General features: G+C 53.0%; 6 protein-coding genes across 6 annotated transcripts; 3 read left to right on the top strand and 3 right to left on the bottom strand.

The window, feature by feature from the left end:
* Window positions 1–94: 94 nt before the first annotated feature.
* BO86DRAFT_345962 (SDR family oxidoreductase) lies at window positions 95–1,432 on the top strand. Its single transcript, XM_025669228.1, has 5 exons — window positions 95–191; window positions 244–701; window positions 796–903; window positions 967–1,123; window positions 1,249–1,432. Exons 2-5 carry the CDS (start codon window positions 352–354, stop codon window positions 1,426–1,428), a joined length of 795 nt encoding a protein of 264 aa, XP_025524025.1. The 5' UTR covers window positions 95–191; window positions 244–351; the 3' UTR covers window positions 1,429–1,432.
* A 1,450-nt stretch (window positions 1,433–2,882) lies between these two features.
* Window positions 2,883–3,960, bottom strand: xanC (transcription factor xanC; the record flags this gene model as incomplete). Its single annotated transcript, XM_025673909.1, has 3 exons — window positions 2,883–3,220; window positions 3,272–3,781; window positions 3,837–3,960. 3 exons carry the CDS (start codon window positions 3,958–3,960, stop codon window positions 2,883–2,885), a joined length of 972 nt encoding a protein of 323 aa, XP_025524026.1.
* A 4,546-nt stretch (window positions 3,961–8,506) lies between these two features.
* BO86DRAFT_197674 (putative cytochrome P450) lies at window positions 8,507–10,340 on the bottom strand. The gene is made up of 2 exons (XM_025666722.1): window positions 9,959–10,340; window positions 8,507–9,893 (listed from the first exon to the last, which is right to left on the bottom strand). Exons 1-2 carry the CDS (start codon window positions 10,065–10,067, stop codon window positions 8,605–8,607), a joined length of 1,398 nt encoding a protein of 465 aa, XP_025524027.1. The 5' UTR covers window positions 10,068–10,340; the 3' UTR covers window positions 8,507–8,604.
* A 1,029-nt stretch (window positions 10,341–11,369) lies between these two features.
* BO86DRAFT_421862 (uncharacterized protein) lies at window positions 11,370–13,194 on the bottom strand (the record flags this gene model as incomplete). Its single annotated transcript, XM_025675303.1, has 5 exons — window positions 11,370–11,806; window positions 11,866–11,890; window positions 11,942–12,088; window positions 12,118–12,823; window positions 13,154–13,194. The coding sequence occupies 5 exons, from the start codon at window positions 13,192–13,194 to the stop codon at window positions 11,370–11,372; spliced, it is 1,356 nt and encodes a 451-aa protein (XP_025524028.1).
* A 518-nt stretch (window positions 13,195–13,712) lies between these two features.
* On the top strand, window positions 13,713–16,531 carry BO86DRAFT_345968 (anaphase promoting complex subunit CDC16). Its single transcript, XM_025669229.1, has 2 exons — window positions 13,713–14,143; window positions 14,225–16,531. The coding sequence occupies exons 1-2, from the start codon at window positions 14,047–14,049 to the stop codon at window positions 16,426–16,428; spliced, it is 2,301 nt and encodes a 766-aa protein (XP_025524029.1). The 5' UTR covers window positions 13,713–14,046; the 3' UTR covers window positions 16,429–16,531.
* Window positions 16,532–16,760: 229 nt separating this feature from the next.
* BO86DRAFT_392069 (Saf4/Yju2 family protein) lies at window positions 16,761–18,127 on the top strand. The gene is made up of 3 exons (XM_025672732.1): window positions 16,761–16,857; window positions 16,927–17,062; window positions 17,186–18,127. Exons 1-3 carry the CDS (start codon window positions 16,843–16,845, stop codon window positions 17,914–17,916), a joined length of 882 nt encoding a protein of 293 aa, XP_025524030.1. The 5' UTR covers window positions 16,761–16,842; the 3' UTR covers window positions 17,917–18,127.
* Window positions 18,128–18,133: the final 6 nt, after the last annotated feature.

The raw sequence follows: 18,133 nt of genomic DNA on the forward strand, positions 1-18,133 counted from the left end.
TGAAGATGCCTACTGGATATTCTGCTTTAGCATCTTGCTGACACTCTACTTACCTCCGTCATCAAATCACGGACTCGGAACAGAATATCTCGTTCTCGGTTTCCAAGATCTACAATTACAAATCCTACGCTGAGGAATGTAGACCGGAGCCCCTAGCACTTAACTCCGCAATACACTATTGACCAGCAACAGTATATTAACCACATCCATCTCAATCACAGAGCCATAGCTAACAACCCACAGTCAACAGTCACCTCTACAGTTTACACAATTCGAACTATTCTCACCTCGATCTCAAGGTACTCCCAAACAACTCAACACGAGCCACCAACCCCAGCACCCGCAAGAGAAATGACAACCTACCTGATAACCGGCGCAACCCGCGGTATCGGCCTCGAACTCACGCGCCAACTGGTCGCGAAACCCGCCACGGAAGTCCGCCATATCTTCGCCGCCGCGCGATCATTACCATCATCATCAACAACATCAGCAACGAACCAATGCACCCCGCAAACGCCCTCCGACTTCCAGACCCTGGTGAAAGAGCATCCCTCGCGCATCACACCTGTCCCCCTCGATGTAACCGACGAAGCTGGCGTGCGGCGAGCCGCGCAGCTCGTCGAGCAGGCACTGGAGGGCCGGGGATTGGATGTATTGATCAATAATGCGGGGGTGATGGGGCGGGGGTCGTTGATGGAGATGTACGTCCCTTCCCTTGGCCTTTTCTTTACCTATCCTTGAAGTAGAAGTGTCAGTAGGCGATACCTCAAGACTAATATGGAACGGGGAATGCAGGAACGACCTCCCCTCCTCCTTCAACGTGAATGTCAACGGTCCGCACCTCGTCACGCGCGAGTTCCTCCCGCTGTTGCGGAAGGGGACGGCGAAGAAGATCGTGAATATGTTAGTCGTCTATCCTTTTTCTCCGTTCCATGGCAGTATGCGGCAGGAGACTGACAAAAGCAGCTCCACTACCCTTGGCTCCTTCGCGATGCAATCAGTCTACCGGGAGGCCAGGAGTCAATCGTACAAGATTACCAAGGCGGCACTGAACATGCTTACCGTGCTGTACGCGCAGGAACTCGAGCAGGAGGGGTTCGCGGTGTTTTGCGTTAGTCCGGGGGTGAGCTCTCCTCCTACCTTCCTTCCTTCCTTTCTTTGGCTATTGAGATCTGGTCAGAATGGTCAGAACGGCTACCAAGGCCAGAGAAGAGAATCAAAGCAAGGCCAATGCTAACTCTACCATAGTGGCTACAAACCGAGATGGGCGGTCCGCGAGCGGATCTCCCGGTGGCCGACGGCGTGCGCGCCACGCTGGAGATCATCCTCAACCAGGGGAAGGAGGGGAACGGGCGGTTTTTCAATATCCATGTTCCGGGCTGGAACTCGAGGTGGAATCGGTATGATGGCGGGGAGTGTGCGTGGTAGCTCGGGGGTGCTCTTCTCCTCCGCAAAGGAGAGAGGGAAGAGAATAGGTGTAGGAATGGAACGAAACCCTTTCGCTTTGGTCAAATGAAGTCCATTCGAATCTACTCCTGCTGCCTAAAGCAAAGACCGTGGACAAGGATGCTCAACCCCGAGTCCTCAAAGAATCTTACCAATCCCATCCGTCCACCCATCCATCCATCCATCCGAACAAACAAAAAGCATCACCGGCAACCAAATCAGTCCCAATCCCAAGAATAACCAGTCTTAAAATCCTCATGCGAACGGATCCCACAAACCCGAGCGAGCCCTCTCTAAACTAACCCCCATTCCCCCCCCTTTTTCCCACGAAAACCCCCAGTTCCTCCCCAAACAAAAGCAAAAGCGCAGAAAAAAGAAAAAGCAAACATCCTCCTCCGCCTCCTTCCATCGTATGCCATGCACCACGGCCCGATTGTCACTTGGCTTGTCCCAGCTACTGAATTCAAATTCCTGTACCCCCAGATGTATGTACATTCTCGGTACCACCATCTCGCACAGGTGTATCATTCCTCGGGAAGCGGAACATCTTTCGAGGTAGATTCCACTGATGGTGACAATGGTAGTTCCTCACGGGTACATACATAGACCAGACAATGTAACACGCTACCCCTAAGCCCACGCGAGATGAGTAGAAAGGTACACAGCAGTGATTTTCCCACGCGGTGGCGATACCTTGAAGTACATCAAGAAATATAACCGACACTATATCTAGAAGAGCTACTAATTCATCTTTCGAGGGCAGGCAAAGTGGCAAGGATGATTACAGGGAAGGAGGCAGGATCACGGGGGTCGGTAGAATCCGATGTCTTGCTGTCCGGGCTTGGAGGCGATGTACGATGAACTGTAGTCGAAACAGCGACCGCGTGTTTCTTTCTTTTGGTCCATTGTCCGGTGCTTGCGGTGGGCATAGGATACTCGGTGCCGAAGGATGGGGATCCTGGTCTACTTCTCTAAGACATTCAGTGCTGTTCCTCTCAGATTGGTGCGTCTTAACTCCTTTAAGTCCATAGTTGCGGTGGATGCACTTCGGCGTTCTTCTGAGACGCAAAGCCCATGCTGCAGACTACTGCATGCGGAACCAGGGAGGAAGAAAACTTCAGAAAACAAACAGCTTGCACCGTAGTCAAATCAATGCTGTCAGAGTCTGAGCCCTAGTGACTCAGGTGAGGTCTACCTTTACACTGAGCAGCCGCCATGTTTGCTTCTTGCCACAGCAACTGTCTTCCGTGGCTCACCGCTTCATCATCTCCAGGAGCTCCTCTCCAAACTACAATTCGCAATCATTACATCTTGCAATCTATGCTATCTCAGAGATAGAGCTGACAAACAATCACTGGATCTGATTTCGCAGTCTATGTACCATAACCTCCTCCCAAAAGAATCAAGCCTGGTATATATATAAAATTGAAGTCCATTCACATCATCATCAGTTGCATGCTTTCATTGGCTGGCAGCGAGTGTAGCGGGCAAACAGACGTTGAAGTACCTGCATTAACCCAGTCACTAGCTGCCATCATGCCAGGGGAGCCAGTCATCGACCCCTGGTTTTGGCACTGACACAAGGTTTCATGCAACTCAACAGGACTCGACGATCCTGAGAGCTCGACGGTGCTGTTTGCAGATGGTGGTGATTGCGCCGTTGGTAGGCTGGTAGGCACTGAACCATGCTGCGTATTCTGCGAGAGCACGATGATTGCCTTTGGTCGCGCTGGTCCCGTGCTCAAGGTTTGCATGATCTGTGGCAACGCTGCCTCTGTGGCAAGACGATCAGCTTCATGAGTCTGCAGGCCCGAATACGTCTTACCTGTTGCGATGTAGTAGAGCGACGATCCCGGGTTCTGAGTTTGGCCATTCCATGGCTCGCAAAGAGGTGGTGCATTTGCTTCGGTTGCTGTGTATCCACCGGTCATTCCTTGCAGGATTTCAGAAGCACTAGGGCTAGATCGCGGAAAATAGGGGTGGTTGCGGAGCGTCGACGAGGACATATTCGCGTCATCTATCTCGGTGATGTCGTACAAAGGCGATGTGATTGTCATTTGCGTCGAGTACAACGGCAATGGCGCCAACGCAGTATTGCATGATGAGCAGAAATACCTCGATTGGGACATATACGATGATGCAAAGCCGGAGGATCCGTCGGTCATAGACGAAGCCGATGTGCCGCTGGGGTCGAAAATGGGCGAGATTCGATCCACCGTTGGCGGACCGTTGATTGAGCTGGGATGGTCCCAACCATTGAGGCTTGCAGCTGCTCGTAGCTCACTAGCGATAACACGCTCCTGAAGCTTTGCGATGCGGTCCCGTATCTTTCGACCTAGGTAGCCTGTGAGTAATGAATTTGACTGTCATCACGTACTGAACCTACTCACGATGGTTCCTCTGTGACAATCGATTTTGCAACCTCCTACGCTCAATTGGATCCTGCTTCTGTCCAGAGCTGTCGCTGGAGCATCTTTCCTCCTTGGTGGGCTGTGTTCGCATCTTCATAGACATCGAAAGAAAGGAAGCAACGCGGGTGTTGAAGTACTGCGGTCGGCGTGAACAAATAATCTCCGTAACGGCGGGCACCATACACAAGTAGCAATGAAGATAGCCAGATGCCAGGGTGGAGGCTGGATTCATATATCTGGCGCCTTGCGGGGTAGCAATGCGTGTTTGGGAGTGACAGAGCCTCCACCTGCTGCTGCGTGTCTCGCTATCAAACCGTCAGTAGGCCGGACTTGCTGCAATCTAACCTTCCTTCCTTATAAGGATAATATGCACTCAGCTCACCGTATCTGAGAAATCAAGGGAGCCAAATCCTGGATATCCCAGGGACCTTCTGCTTGATGTGATTGGATCGAATGGAAGATATTACGAGGTTGCGCAATGGGTGCAACATGAGGTCGGGCGTATAACCAAGGAAAGGTCGTGGCTCGTGCTCGCAAAGCAGTATTTGAATATCCGCCGTGCGTGGTTACTCGAACCATTTCTATATGTCTTCTCTCAGGCCCTCCAGCCAGCCAGTCAGTCATGGCTCCTTGCTTTCCCACCGCACTAGTACTTGACTCGTGACTTCTCAAGCCACGCGCTGGACGTCCTGTTTCCAGTCCGCGCTGCAACCCCGATCCATGTCATACGCCAGGCCTTGGCTGTAGTGGTGCCCAGACAATAACAACCCATAGCTCTGAGGCGCGGGCAAGGCTTCACTTGGCGCTGCTGATCATTGAAGGGTGTGTCCAACCATGATTAACGAACAGGCTTTGCATGAATATCGAGAGGGCTAGGCCGCAAAGGTCGAGCCAGATCTGCCCGCCAAATGAGTCTCAGCTGATGGTGTGCATCCAGCTGTTCAGACCTAGAGTTATTTTCCTCATCGAATATACTAGTCGGGCAAGACCTGCGCACGGATCCAGAGCAATAATGATAATGAACTAACCGAGCTATGCGGCAGCCGGTGACAGATGAGAGCAAGCAGGCCTGGGGCCCTTGGAGACGGGCATAAGAAAGTCGTTCCAGTGCTTCGGTATACACGGCTACTCCTTGTTCGCATGTACCCGGGAGCGCCGTGTAGTATGACCATGTGTACGGTACCCGTCAGTGCGCACCCTCGATCACGGCACACCAGTTAGGGCTAAACGATCCTCTTGGCGTAGCTAATGACGATCTCACCCACGCTAGTCTAAACAATACAGACCAAAGGCAATGCAAATGATACATCTCTTGGGCTGAGCATCATGAGCGTGAGATTAAAATTAGCTCAGCAATCTAGCCTCGAAATGGTATGGCTGGCGTACCATCACGGTAGCCATTGGGCTAGTAGACCAGTTGCATGACCGGTAATCCTCGGCCATGGCTCGATTGGGCTGCATGTAGGTCAAATGCGAATTGAAAGTATGGCATTACTGGATACCAGCCAGGATGAAAATTCTTTGCAGGCTTAGTGTCCATGTTCACTCGGAAAAACAAGGCTCTCCTACTATGACAGGTCCGGAAATGGCGATTGGTTTTGGTCCGGGGGGGGATTGAGTGGCAGTGTGGAATTGGCCGCTTAGGATGCCTGAGCTCAGCTTCACAGTTGATCTGTCGTCAGCATCGAGGGAGCCCTGACGTGGGTTGCCCAGAAGACCAATCAATCTATTTCCTGGCAAGCGAGGTTTGGAGAGACCGAAGCCGACAGGTGGATGAGACAGCGTGTCAGATTAAGGGCAAGTAACAGATCCCAGCTCCGAGTCAATGGAAAGGCAGACCAGGGTATTCGTATTCGGACTGGCGTGTTTTGGATGTGAATTGGCGAGAGGGTCACGGCCAAATGATCCAGCTTCTGTGTTACCTCGATGAATCTGGAGCAATTTTGAGCCGTCCTTGGAAGGGCGCCGTGATGATGTGGTAGTACCGATCTCGGGTAACTGGGAAGTGTTTGTTGACTGATGGATGGATGGATGGATGGATGGACGATTTGATTGAGTGATTGGATAGTGAAGGGAAGCAAGAGGGAAGAATGAAGGAGGGAGGAAGCTGAAGCTGAAGGTGGAATCCAGAATGGATGGATGGAGGATGGAATAAGGCAACGGCACTCGTCCCGTGACTGTCCCTTCCCTGTCTGAAACACACACTCTCTTATCCCAACACACCCTCTCGATCTCTCTTTCTCTTCTGCTTCACGGTTGCTGTCAATCTCTCGCTTGGTCAGTTTGGCCAACAGCCAATTCCAGTCGCATCAAATTCAAGACATGTATCGGATCAAAGATTGATAGCAGGCAGGCCTCCTCAAAAGCAAGTATGAAATGGTTAAAAACCCTCATTATTCCCTGCTGTGACACATTTCCATCGCAGTTGATCACCTCTCCCACTACGGCCTTGCTCCAATGAACACCTAGCTTCAGAATGTGGACCGAAAAACCGGTTACTTTTACCTTACCGCTGTCGGCTTCAGCCGATCATGAATCTGGGCATGGTCCGAGAGCTGCACGCTGGCTCTAAACCTCCTCCTTGTCATTGCTTGAGCGAGTCTAGACGTCAGTTGCATCCTTGACCAGGTACCCCCGTTACTCTGCTTCCATCTGCTTCTTTCCCAACTCCCTCATGTTCAGCGCGAGCTTTGGGCATGAGCTCCTCAATGCCCGTTGCTATGGCTAACGGGACCGCAAAGATGCTGAGGAGTCGCTCAAAGAAGACACCATTGATACCCTCTCTCAGTACGATATCATGCTAATCTCAAAATCTCAAGAAGCCTTCATGCATCGGAGCAAACCGACCAAGTCAAGAACGAAGTTCACACTCACGCTAACCCCCACATCACAGTCAAGAAATCAGATCATGTAATTCGGACATCCAGCCCCACATCACGGCAACGGCGCTTGCGAAAGGTGTTGCAATCAGGGCCGGGGCGAGCTAGCCTACAAGAACAGACGTCGACGCATTGCATTTGATCACATGTCATGGAGAAGGAGGGGTGGGGGGGGGCGTGCTTTTGCCCATCGAAGTTCGCCTGTTGGACAAGGGTACCCGAGCGAGTTGACTGGATCCCCAGTTGTATGACCCCAGAGATGGCACAGAGAGGCGAATCGGATTCTCATTCAGACGGTCTGTTCGACCACCGTGGGAGGATGGCTGTCTGCAATGATCGGTTGCACTGCGAAATGGCTTGAACTCTGCTGATCGTCGTTTAGGCTATAACTGTCTCGGTATGAGAAGGTCGCGTGCGGTAGCATGGTACTATACCCATAAGCTTGGAATCTGGTCAGTTTCGCCCCTCGCCAGCTCTGGGGTGAGAATCGAAGATGACGCGCAAGGAATGAGGCTCAACTGGCTCTCTTCGGCAATTACTCCGCTTCCGTAGCTCTGAGTGTGTAGTCAATTATGGGAATCTTCATGCATTTTCTGGTGGACAAAAGGACATAGTTCAAGCATGACACGCAACTCATACAACCCTTGGGCGACTCTCGGGACGGCAACCTCTACCACAGCAGCTGCTATGGTCCACCACCGATAGGTTCCAGGCCCTCTAAGCTCTTACATGGGGACAGATGCTCACGGATCGTATACGTTGGTGGCGTTGGTGCCAGGCAAGCATTACTCAACTCTCTGAAGTCATCACGCTTCTGCCGCTTTCTCCAGAGGCATTACATGGAACTCTCAGCAAATCCCGCATAGAAGATGAGCTCACCAGGTCACTGTCGTAACATTGATCCACAGAGCTCAAGACCAGATTCTTTTACGACGCCATTTGTTGTGTAAATAGTTTTCCCCCTTCACTAGCTTATATATAGATACACCCTTTATCTTCAAACCCCCACCTTATCAGAATTCAGCAGGTTACTTCTTGTGGCGAAGTACGAGAAATGGTCAATTTGACAGACAGAATCTGTTACGTACTTTACTTCTGGTCAGAGTCGCTTGATTCATCGAAATATACCTCGTTGTTGAGTGCTCCACCAATCTTAGGTCAGCAGACGATGCCCTGCCTGGCACTCATCTGGTTTACTCCCACGGAGTTCAGCGAGACGGCCAGCGACGGCACTCAAAAATACATACAACCGGCGGATCTAGTATCCGGTAAGCAGGTTCCCCTTTAGAGTCAGAGTAGTCGACACTGTCTATACCTTGATACATGAAGTTGCCATCGTGCTAGTCTCCCCGCATCATGTAGTCATCGCCAACTTGCAAGTCTCGGCTACGTCCACGGGTATAATCCTGCCTACTAAAAGGCGGGCCGTACCGTCTATCCCATGGATCGATAGATCCCATCACGGGGTGAACGATCTAAGCCCCACAAGACTACCATGGCGGTCGCAAATCCAAGCTCAGTGATCACAGCTGAGAGCCTTGAAGGGGGTAAAAGATGTGAGATTGAACGTGAACCCGATACGTCTCTTATGTACATGCTCTCAGAGGCAGTCGTTTGGCTACTTTCTTACCTGGGTAAATCAAATGGAAACTACAAATCGAAGTTGAGGTAGGAAGGCCCTGGACAATACGAACACCTTGGACAGAAATCCAGATAATAGCATTAGATCATAGATGGGCCAAACGAAAGGTCGAATAACCCGGAGTAGTACCATATAACATGCACACGTGTAGCATACATCACAACCGCAATTTGGATATCATGAGGACAAGACATAGAATGGGAACTTTCGAAGGCCACCAGAGGTTTTAACCCGCTCGGGGTCGGGGCCCGGTGACAGCGAAAAGCCCCAGAGGCTTGACGGTAAACGCGCCATTGTAGTTTTCGGTCGTCGGGTCGGTCACATAGTTCTTATCGGCCAACTCGAACTCCACGTCCTTGAGGATGCTGACCAGCGTGAAGAACGACCATTCCCACGCATACTGCTGTCCGATACAGTGGCGCTTGCCGTTACCGAATCCCTTCTTGACACTCGCCGGCAAGCGGTCGTACTTCTCGCCAACCATACGCTCGGGCTTGAACGCATCGGGATCCTCGAAGATGGCCGGGTCGCGATTCACACCATACAGGATCGCGATGAGGGGTTGATCACGCGGGATTTCGTACTCTCCTCCAGCGAGGTAGACAGGGCCTTCCTCGGATGGAATGGCTTCGATGTTGAAGCCAGGGGCCGGAGGCGCGAGACGCATGGCTTCTCGGAGAATTGCAGTGCAGTATGGGAGGTTTGCAAGATGCTCATATTCGATCTGGGCACCGGGTCCTCCAACGACAGCATCTAGTTCTTCCCGGGCGCGCGCAATCTCCTTGGGGTTCTTCATAAGGTAGTAAAGGGCGAATGCAACAAGGTTTGGTGTCGTTGCGCTACCGATAAAGATGTTGATCACTTCGTCGATCTGTTGGACCTTGTCCAATCCTTGTCCAGTTTCTGGATCCTTGCCCTCGATGATCGCGTGAAGCATATCTTTCTTGGCGGACGGATTCGCGCGCCGATGGGCGATACAGTCGGCGGAGTAATCACGCAAAGCTTTGTTGTAACTATCGAACTTGCGCTGGTAGAAGAGCCAGTTGAGAAGCTTTGGACGACTAGGGCGCCGGACGGCTTCAGTGGTAGCGTTCTCCATCGCCTTGATGAGCGACGGCTCTGGGCCTTCTAGACAATGCAGACGCTGGTCAAAGAAGCACAGCATGTTCGCGGCATGGTTAAGACGATCTAGATCGTTGGTGACATTAACACGCTGGCGCGGTCCGGCCGTCCACTTCCGGATCAGATCGGTTGATACCTCGCGCATGTCGGTGAAGACTTGTGCGACGGCTTCCGGGGTGACAAGGGGAGCCATGATGCGATGGGCGACCCCCCAAATTGCCATTTCCTTTTCGTAGGCTGTGAACAGACTCGAGTGGACCGCCTGTCGAATCTCGACAATGGGCCCGTTGACACATTTTCGAAAGCGCTTCTCGTCGCAGATTTCTTCCAGGAGAGCGGCGCCGGTTACCAGAACAATGTCGTGGCCGAGGATAGTGACTTTACAAATGGGACCTGCAAAGCAAAACAAAGATTAGAACCAAGAGAATACATCAAGCATGGAGTAGGCGAAGGCTTACGATACTTGGTCGAGAGTTTGTTGAATGACATCCAGGGGTTGCCAGAATTCACGTCGAAGAGGTTTCCAAGAAGGAAGACCCCGGGGGGCTTGGGAATTGCTGACGGCATGATTTGATGTTCGAGGGACAAACAGAGCAGAAAGCAAGAAACCTAAGTCAATCAGAGGACGCAAGCCTATGTTATAAGCCAGTCAGCCAGCCTCCACACTTTCGGTGTGTAGGCGGCGTGTCGGCTCCCCCGTGCGACCTCCATAGAGACGGCACGGATTGTGAAAGGTTCTGAAAGAGTGCTGTGGCTGCAGATCTCAGCTGAGCTGAAATCTCGCCGATTCGCGCGACGATCCCTTCGATAGTCGGTTGTTCGCGCCCTTGACGAGGCCCCACTGGCGTCACCCCAGTGGTCGAGCGCAAGAGCCGATCTCCGCACAGATCATGGTTCATCTGGAGGGAGCTACCTTGCTCGACGCCACGGAAGGGTATGCCACTCAGAATCAAGCGGTTGTCAGCGAACAGGAGGAATGCTCGTAATGCGATCACAGGGCCTGTCAACAAGAGCAGGTTCAGTGCATAGTCTCTGTACAGTATACATACTGGTTGCATGGGTGATTGCAGTGTCAAGTCGATCATGGACAATCATGATGAAAGAAAGAATTTATTAAATGAAGGGTTCTTGTTGGTTTGTTTGGTTGAAGGAAGCGCACTCCGCAGCTGCAGTGCCAAGAAGGCCCATCGTATCTCCACTTTGGACGTGCCGTAGTGGATAAACAGACCCAATGGCATTTCCCACTGCAATCTCACCTCTGCACAAGCGAAAGAAAGGAGAGAGCTTCAGGTGAGACAAGTCATTAGACCAAGAAGAGGTTCGCAATCCTGCCCAAATCATGGTCGGTCCCTTCAGGTTGATACCAGATTCTGCAGACTAAAGTAAAGTCAGTCAGTGCTCAGTAGCTAGTAGCATAGACCCTGTCTGATTATAGCCGAGCTCCGAGTGGCCGACCGCTTCTTGGAGCTGAAGCCAAGCGTTGTAGTGAGTGGTCAAATTCGAGAGGTTGGAGTTGGAGCGAGTGAGTGAGTGGACTTAGTGGAGAGATGAAGATCGATCGGAATCCGCGCTTCCCCTCACATGACTAGGCCAATCCAAGAAGTTACTACCTACTACTCCTCCCCAATGGATTGGAACACTCATTGTACGGACTTCGCAAGTCACCACTAACTTAACATACACTCAGGGAACTTTCAACTCTGACGTATGTGATGCTACCATACCTCCTTCCTCTGTTTGCTCCAACTCCCAACAGACTAGCGCATCACTGATGCAATAACTACCCATTTATCATGCATGATGCCGAGAGCATAGTTTCTGATCTGTCACTAGATTAGCTGTTGCGTGACCACCAGCTTCCAAGTGCCCTCAGCTCAACGTGCTTGTTGCGCTCGTCGCGTCAAATTCAAACATCATGCGACTGTCCAGAAGATTAAACGACTCGTATCGGAAGCCTCGTTTCTTTTGTTGATGACTTAGATTATCCGGAACACTGCTATTCCAGACGCCACTGTACCCCTCGAAGAGCATACGCCAGTAGCACGCTTCCGCAGCCTTGGTGTAATATCGGTCGCGGAATGTTTGTATACTGTTGGTGGCAATTCGTTCTGCTCGTGATGGATCGTCCAACAACGGCTCCAAATTGGCTGCTAAGTCACTGAAACTCCTTTTGACTTCGACGTAATTCTGGCTCGGTCCTTCTGAAACAAGCAGGTAGTGGAGTTGCTGGATATACTGCAGCTTGTGAGCTACAACAACTGAGTTGCACGCCTGGCAATAATTTAGAGACGCAGAATAAGATCGTCCTAGGTTCCATCATCAGCACTCAGATACAACCAATCGGCGAGCGAACACAAAAGCTCACCTTCAACGTGGGCGATGAACATGTACTAGCAATGGTCCTCTAGGCTTATAACGTTCGTTTGTTGGTTCCAGTCCACGCCTTTGACATCACCCCACGGCTGGCCACGCGCAGCATCCATCAGTGCGCACCGCAGCTTAGGTGCGAAACTGGGCTTTCCTCGCCAGACGAGCTGTCTATTCTTTTGAGACCAGGAGATTTCTGTACACTTGATGTGGTCGACTACCTGGTCGTATGGTCCAATGGAGTTTGTACATTCTCCCATGCCCAGTAGCCGAAATCAGGCATGAGCCAAACCGCCTCTTCACCGGCAGACCTTGCAAATGCCCAGATAGGCTGGTCGCCAGTGGTCACATCCGTGACTTTATCCTCCACAGAGAAGACAAACTCCAGATCTTGTTTGGGGGCTCGTTCGGGGTTTGTGATCAAGGCACGGTGTATGGCACTCAGGACAGCTAAAATCTTTCGTCGATGATCTTCACCTCGTGACAGCGCGTTCACCACGTAAAGCTCCCCGCGTTGTATGAACGCCCGCGCCATGCCATGCTTTAACGGGATGTTATCCAAGTGCTTGACGTCAAGACCACCGTGCGCTCTCCAGAATGTCCCTGCACGCAAGATGTCTTCGAACAAACCTGGGAAAGAAGGCATGCACTGGGCTCGACTCAATGCTTGATTGTCACCATCTCGACCAGCCTCAAACTTCCAGGTCGAGGCAGCAGGAAGTCCAATCTGAGGGGGAGGCCCCTTGTAGGCGCAGTTCAAGCAGCTTGCACATTGAAAAGTGGTTGATGTTAGACACGCGCAGTGACCCGCAGGGATTACCTGAGTAAGTAAAAGGTAGATATATTCGCGATCTGAGTTGACGCCGTACCAAATAAGGACGATTCCAATCACAGAGAACAGTCCCATCAGGTAGACGGGTTGAAGAAGATGGTTTTGTCGTAAACGCCATCGATGGCTTCAAAAGAGTGCCATGATGGAGATGAGGGCGGAAGAGCTTTGCTTGTGTAGATGGTGGCTCCCATCCTGGTGATATGGCAATGTTATGGAGAGGAGCAGATAGAGAAGGCGGAAAGATGGTGGTGGAAGCCTAGAGAGGCCATTCACTGCAGCTTTGTGCATCTCTTAGAGCCATGAATCTTGCTTGTGAAAGGGACTGTGTGATAGAAGCTTTGAGATTTGAGGCATACGCAGCGCCTACTATGAGTTCGGGGGCGTCTCAGGTCATAAAGCTCTAAGTGAGTCGATCCTCCTCCAATCGGTGATGCCACTGCCATATTTTACTCACTGAGGACAGTCTGAAAATCTCAATACACGTCTCGACAGCATTCCCTACAATGATATCACGACGGTCTGATTATGTACGGTTGCTTGCAGCCGTTAGAGATTCTTTTTGCTCGAAGTACGTCTCTATGGCGCTCCGGTCTACTTTCTGTTCTACCCTACCCGGCGGAGCACTCCCAACGGTGATACACTTGGTGGTTCTCTCCAAGATCAAGCCCCAAGGAACCGAGCGTGGATTGTTCATCTCATCTATCCGACTTTCTGTATAGATACACGGGATCCACCACTGCCCCGCGCAGTGGACCTTTAAGGATGGCTGCAGTCTATAACACGGGCTATTCGTCGACCATAGACAATGAGCTGGATGATAGTTAACAGAATCTTTCCCATCTCTTTCTATAAGCATTTTGCATGTTCAGATTGAGGTGGTTATACAAACCATCTTTAACTACTGCTGGGCGGTGAACCAACCTCTCCAAACAGGCAGGCGCACAGACCACTTTCCACTTGGCAGGTTGACGCGCTTTCTGGCAGAGTCTCATAGTCCCAACCCGACTGTGTTGTCGGCTTCCATCTTCCACCTTTTCTACCTTTAACCTTCAACTTGGGGTTTATACTTAATATTGTCTTGTCTAACAAATACAACCCACTCCCACTTTCTTTTTCTCTACAATCTGTGCAGACTCCTCCTGCGCAGGACTACGCACATCAGCGACCGCTTTACCGCCACTCTTTCCCGCGGACTGTTTATCCTCTCGCCCAAACATTCAACATTCGTCGCCCCTCCAACCCGCCTCATGCCTCTCGGTCGATGGATGCCACCGTCGTGACCGTCCCGTCGTCCGTGAACCTCCCCTAAACAACTCCTGTCTCGCGTTCCACGTGCTCGTCTCGCTCATGGAAAAATTCTTGCGCTCCTGGCGCCAGGATGCGCTGAACCGAGGCCAGCATGACGCTGCCATCTACATCGGCGACAAAGTGCTGGCCCTGACCAGTGAGTCCCCCGACGGTATGCGGCCGTGAGCTCTTTGCTCGCATGTCTACACGGACTAATCTAGGGACCACCTTGTTCCAGACAGTGACTCAGATGCCTTCTGGCTAGCACAGGTTCACTTCTCAAACAACAACTATGCCCGCGCCCTGGCCCTCCTCTCCCGCAAAGACCTCATCTCCCGAAGCACGGCTTGTCGCTACCTTGCCGCACACTGCTACATCAAGCAGAACCAGTTTGAGCAGGCGCTCTCTGTCCTCGGGGACCATAATCCAACCCATCTGGTCCGCAGCAGCAACAGTCGTCGCAAGCTGCAACACGTCAACGGCCAAAGCCATGTTACTCTGCGGAACGGAAAGACAACAGCGTCGCGGATCGACCGTAGCGAGGAGCGGGAAAAAGAAGACGCAAATAATGTTCGATTCGAGGCAGCGATGTGTTACCTGCGGGGGCTCTGTTTTGCGAAGCAGAATGCCTTTGACCGCGCGCGGGATTGTTACAAGGATGCGGTCCGGATCGATGTTCAGTGTTTCGAGGCGTTCGACCAGCTCATGAAGAACTCGCTCATGTCGCCTGCGGAGGAATTGGAGTTCCTCGAGTCGCTCGACTTTGATTCTGTCTCCAGCCCCGATCCGTCAGTCGCGCAAGAGGCGGCCCATTTCACTAAGATGCTATACACCACCCGACTGTCCAAATACTCCTCCCCTACGATCCTTTCGGATGCGACCGAAACTCTTTCGACCCATTATAACCTATCGGAAAATCCGGATATTTTGCTATCGCGGGCAGAAGCCCTATATACACAGTGTCGGTTCGCACAAGCTCTCGAACTCACCTCGTCTATCCTCTCCACGTCACAAACGAGCGCATCTTCGACGCAGACAGCAGCTGCAATGCATGTGTCCGCTCAAAGCCACCTTGGACATCCGCCTGCAGTCTACCCCTTACATCTGGCGTGTCTCTACGAGACCGGAGCCACGAACGCACTCTTTCTCTTGTCGCATACGCTCGCCGATCACGCTCCGGAGGAATCGTACACATACCTCGCTATCGGTGTATACTATCTGTCAGTTTCCAAGATCGCTGAGGCGCGACGGTTCTTCTCCAAGGCCTCCTTGTTGGATCCTCATTCCGCCCCAGCATGGATTGGCTTTGCCCACACCTTTGCCGCCGAAGGAGAGCACGATCAGGCGATTGCCGCGTATAGCACGGCGGCGCGGCTCTTCCAAGGCAGCCACCTACCTCAGCTATTCCTAGGCATGCAGCATCTTGCATTGAACAATATGTCCCTTGCTCAAGAGTATCTTTCGGCAGCGTACTCCATGTCCACCGGGGATGCGTCGGGGTCTGCTCCCGCCATCCGTGCCAACCCATCGTCCGAGCTAACGTCTCTTGGTGGCGATCCTCTGGTCCTAAACGAACTTGGGGTGGTGTTCTATCACCAAAATCACCTTGAGGCGGCCGTAGAGCTCTTCCGCCGGGCTCTTGCACTGGCTACGTCACTGGAATGTGAGCCTGGGGCGTGGGTAGCGACGCGAGCGAACTTGGGACATGCTCTGCGTCGCATTGGGCGATTTTCGGAATCGCTGACGGAGTTCGATGAGTGCCTGCGCATTGGAGCCGCCGGCGCAAGTTTCGGGTACAGCCCATTCTTAGGAGGCAGCGGCGGGAGCGCATCTGGCGTCGCCACTTCGGGTGTTGGAGGCTACGAAGACCGCGGGCTGGTCGGCTCCTTGCACACTGCCCGCGGGCTGGTATTACTGGAGTTGAGCCGCACCATGGAAGCCGTGACAGCGCTGCACGAAGCGGTGCGAGTGCTTGGGGCCAGCGGGGGCGGCGATGCGGCAGGTGGCGCTGGCATCGCCGGCACACTGCTCTCTCGTGCGCTGGAGATCTGGGCACTGGAAGGCCAAGAGACCGAGCAGCTGGTGTTTGAAGAAACGAGAACCACAGCCAGTCGGAGCTCGACGCGATCATCCAAAGGCAAGGGAAAGAGCGTTTCCCGGCGGCGCGGGGTTCGTGAGGAATCATACACCGAAGAGTGGACCGATGAGGTGGCCCATGTCGACGCCCCCAGCGCAGCCGCGCACGCGGAAACGCTCGAAGAGAAAGTGGAGATGGAGCTGGACGACGAAGCGGACGGCATGTTGCGGCAGGCGATGAGCCGCGTGCGAGGCGGACGCAGCAGGCGACGGGTTGTTGAGGTGGAAAGCGACGAGACGCCCGGGCCTGCGAGCGGACGGAGTCGAGGAACGAGGCTGGTGCGAAGCAACACGAGGCAGCAGTGAGATGACATTGGAGCATAGACTCCTGGGCGTTCGTTTGGATGAATTATACCCGGGTATTGTTGTATTCCTTGCCGATGGATCCATAGCAGACATTATCTATCTGATAGAGGGGTGAATGCTATTGAATGTATAAGATGATTCCTTGCAGCTCTACTTAGAGGATTGAATTGCGCAGACATGTAGTGAGGCCGAGCATAGCTGGGCAAGCACAGCTACTGCGTAGCATGCCAAATAAGTTATTCAGGAGGCGTATCGATAAGCGCACGTGACTCTCACATGATCCTATCGCTCGATAGCGGCCGGGCGCAAATCGCCTTCGCCTTCGCCATCGCCATCTTCACCGCAATCAACCACCTTCAACACCAACCCTCTCACTCACCACCTTTTCTCCAACACCATCCTCAAACCGCCACCATGTCTGAGCGAAAGGTACGTCACTACAGAATCATTCCCCACAAAATCCAAATTCAGGCAAGCAAAACCTAACCAACCCAACAGGTCCTCACAAAGTACTACCCCCCGGACTTCGATCCGAGCGCGATCACCCGGGTCCCGAAACACCTGCGCAAGACAGGGCCGAAGGTGATCACCGTGCGCCTGATGGCTCCCTTTTCGATGAAATGCGAGAAGTGCGGTGCGTAGCAAGCCCCTACCTCAGCCCCTACCCCAGTCCCCAGTCCACAGTCCTCGTCCCCAATCCGCACCCCCAGACCCCCCACCCCCCACCTCATTCCTACTAACAAGTATAACCCGGCAGGCGAGTTCATCTACAAAGGCCGCAAATTCAACGCGCGGAAGGAAACCACCTCCGAGAAATACTTCTCGATCCCGATCTACCGGTTCTACATCCGGTGCACGCGGTGCAGCGGGGAGATCACGTTCGTGACGGACCCGAAGAACATGGACTACCGGGCGGAGCGCGGTGCGAAGCGGAACTTCGAGCCGTGGCGGGACGCGTCGCAGCTGCCGAACCACGACGAGACGGAGCAGGAGACGCTGGACCGGCTGGAGCGCGAGGAGGGCGAGGAGGCTGAGCAGGAGGAGCGCGACAAGATGGCCGAGCTGGAGGAGAAGATGCTGGACTCGAAGCGCGAGATGGCCATCGCCGACGCGCTGGATGAGATCCGGACCCGGAATGCGCGGATGGAGCGCACGGAGGCGCTGGGCGAGGAGGGCACCGTCTCGGCGTTGGAGCGCGTGCGCGAGGAGAAGGATGAGGAGGCGGTGCGCGCGGAGCGCGAGATTGAGGAGGCTGCCCGCCGCGCGTTTATGACGGAGTCTGGGGAGAGGGTCAAGCGGCTGGTGGAGGTGGAGGAGCCTGCGGCGAGCGGGAGCGGCAACGGCAACGGCAACGGCGGCGGCGGCAGCAGTAGCGAGCAGTCTGGCGGGCCTGCGCCGCCGCCTTCCTTTGCGCGCGTCAAGAAGGCCAAGAAGCCCCTGGCCAATAGCTTGGGAATCAAGAAGAAGGCCAAGCCGTCGTTGGTCTAGTTCCTTTCCATCTTGTTCATCTTTGTTCTCATTCACAAGGCGTTCGGTTGCATGGCTAAGCATGGGAGGTTTTTACTACTACGAACTCACGATTACTTGCACATAGGCTTTTTCAAAACTCTTAATCCTGCTATTCCACCTTACTCCTTTTTCGTGCACGCACCTCTTGCTCTACTCAAACAGTCAATAGAAAGCACTATCTCAATGGTCTTGGATA

The sequence above is a fragment of the Aspergillus japonicus genome (genome assembly GCF_003184785.1).
Source record: "Aspergillus japonicus CBS 114.51 unplaced genomic scaffold BO86scaffold_62, whole genome shotgun sequence".
Classification (NCBI taxonomy): Eukaryota; Fungi; Ascomycota; class Eurotiomycetes; order Eurotiales; family Aspergillaceae; genus Aspergillus; species Aspergillus japonicus.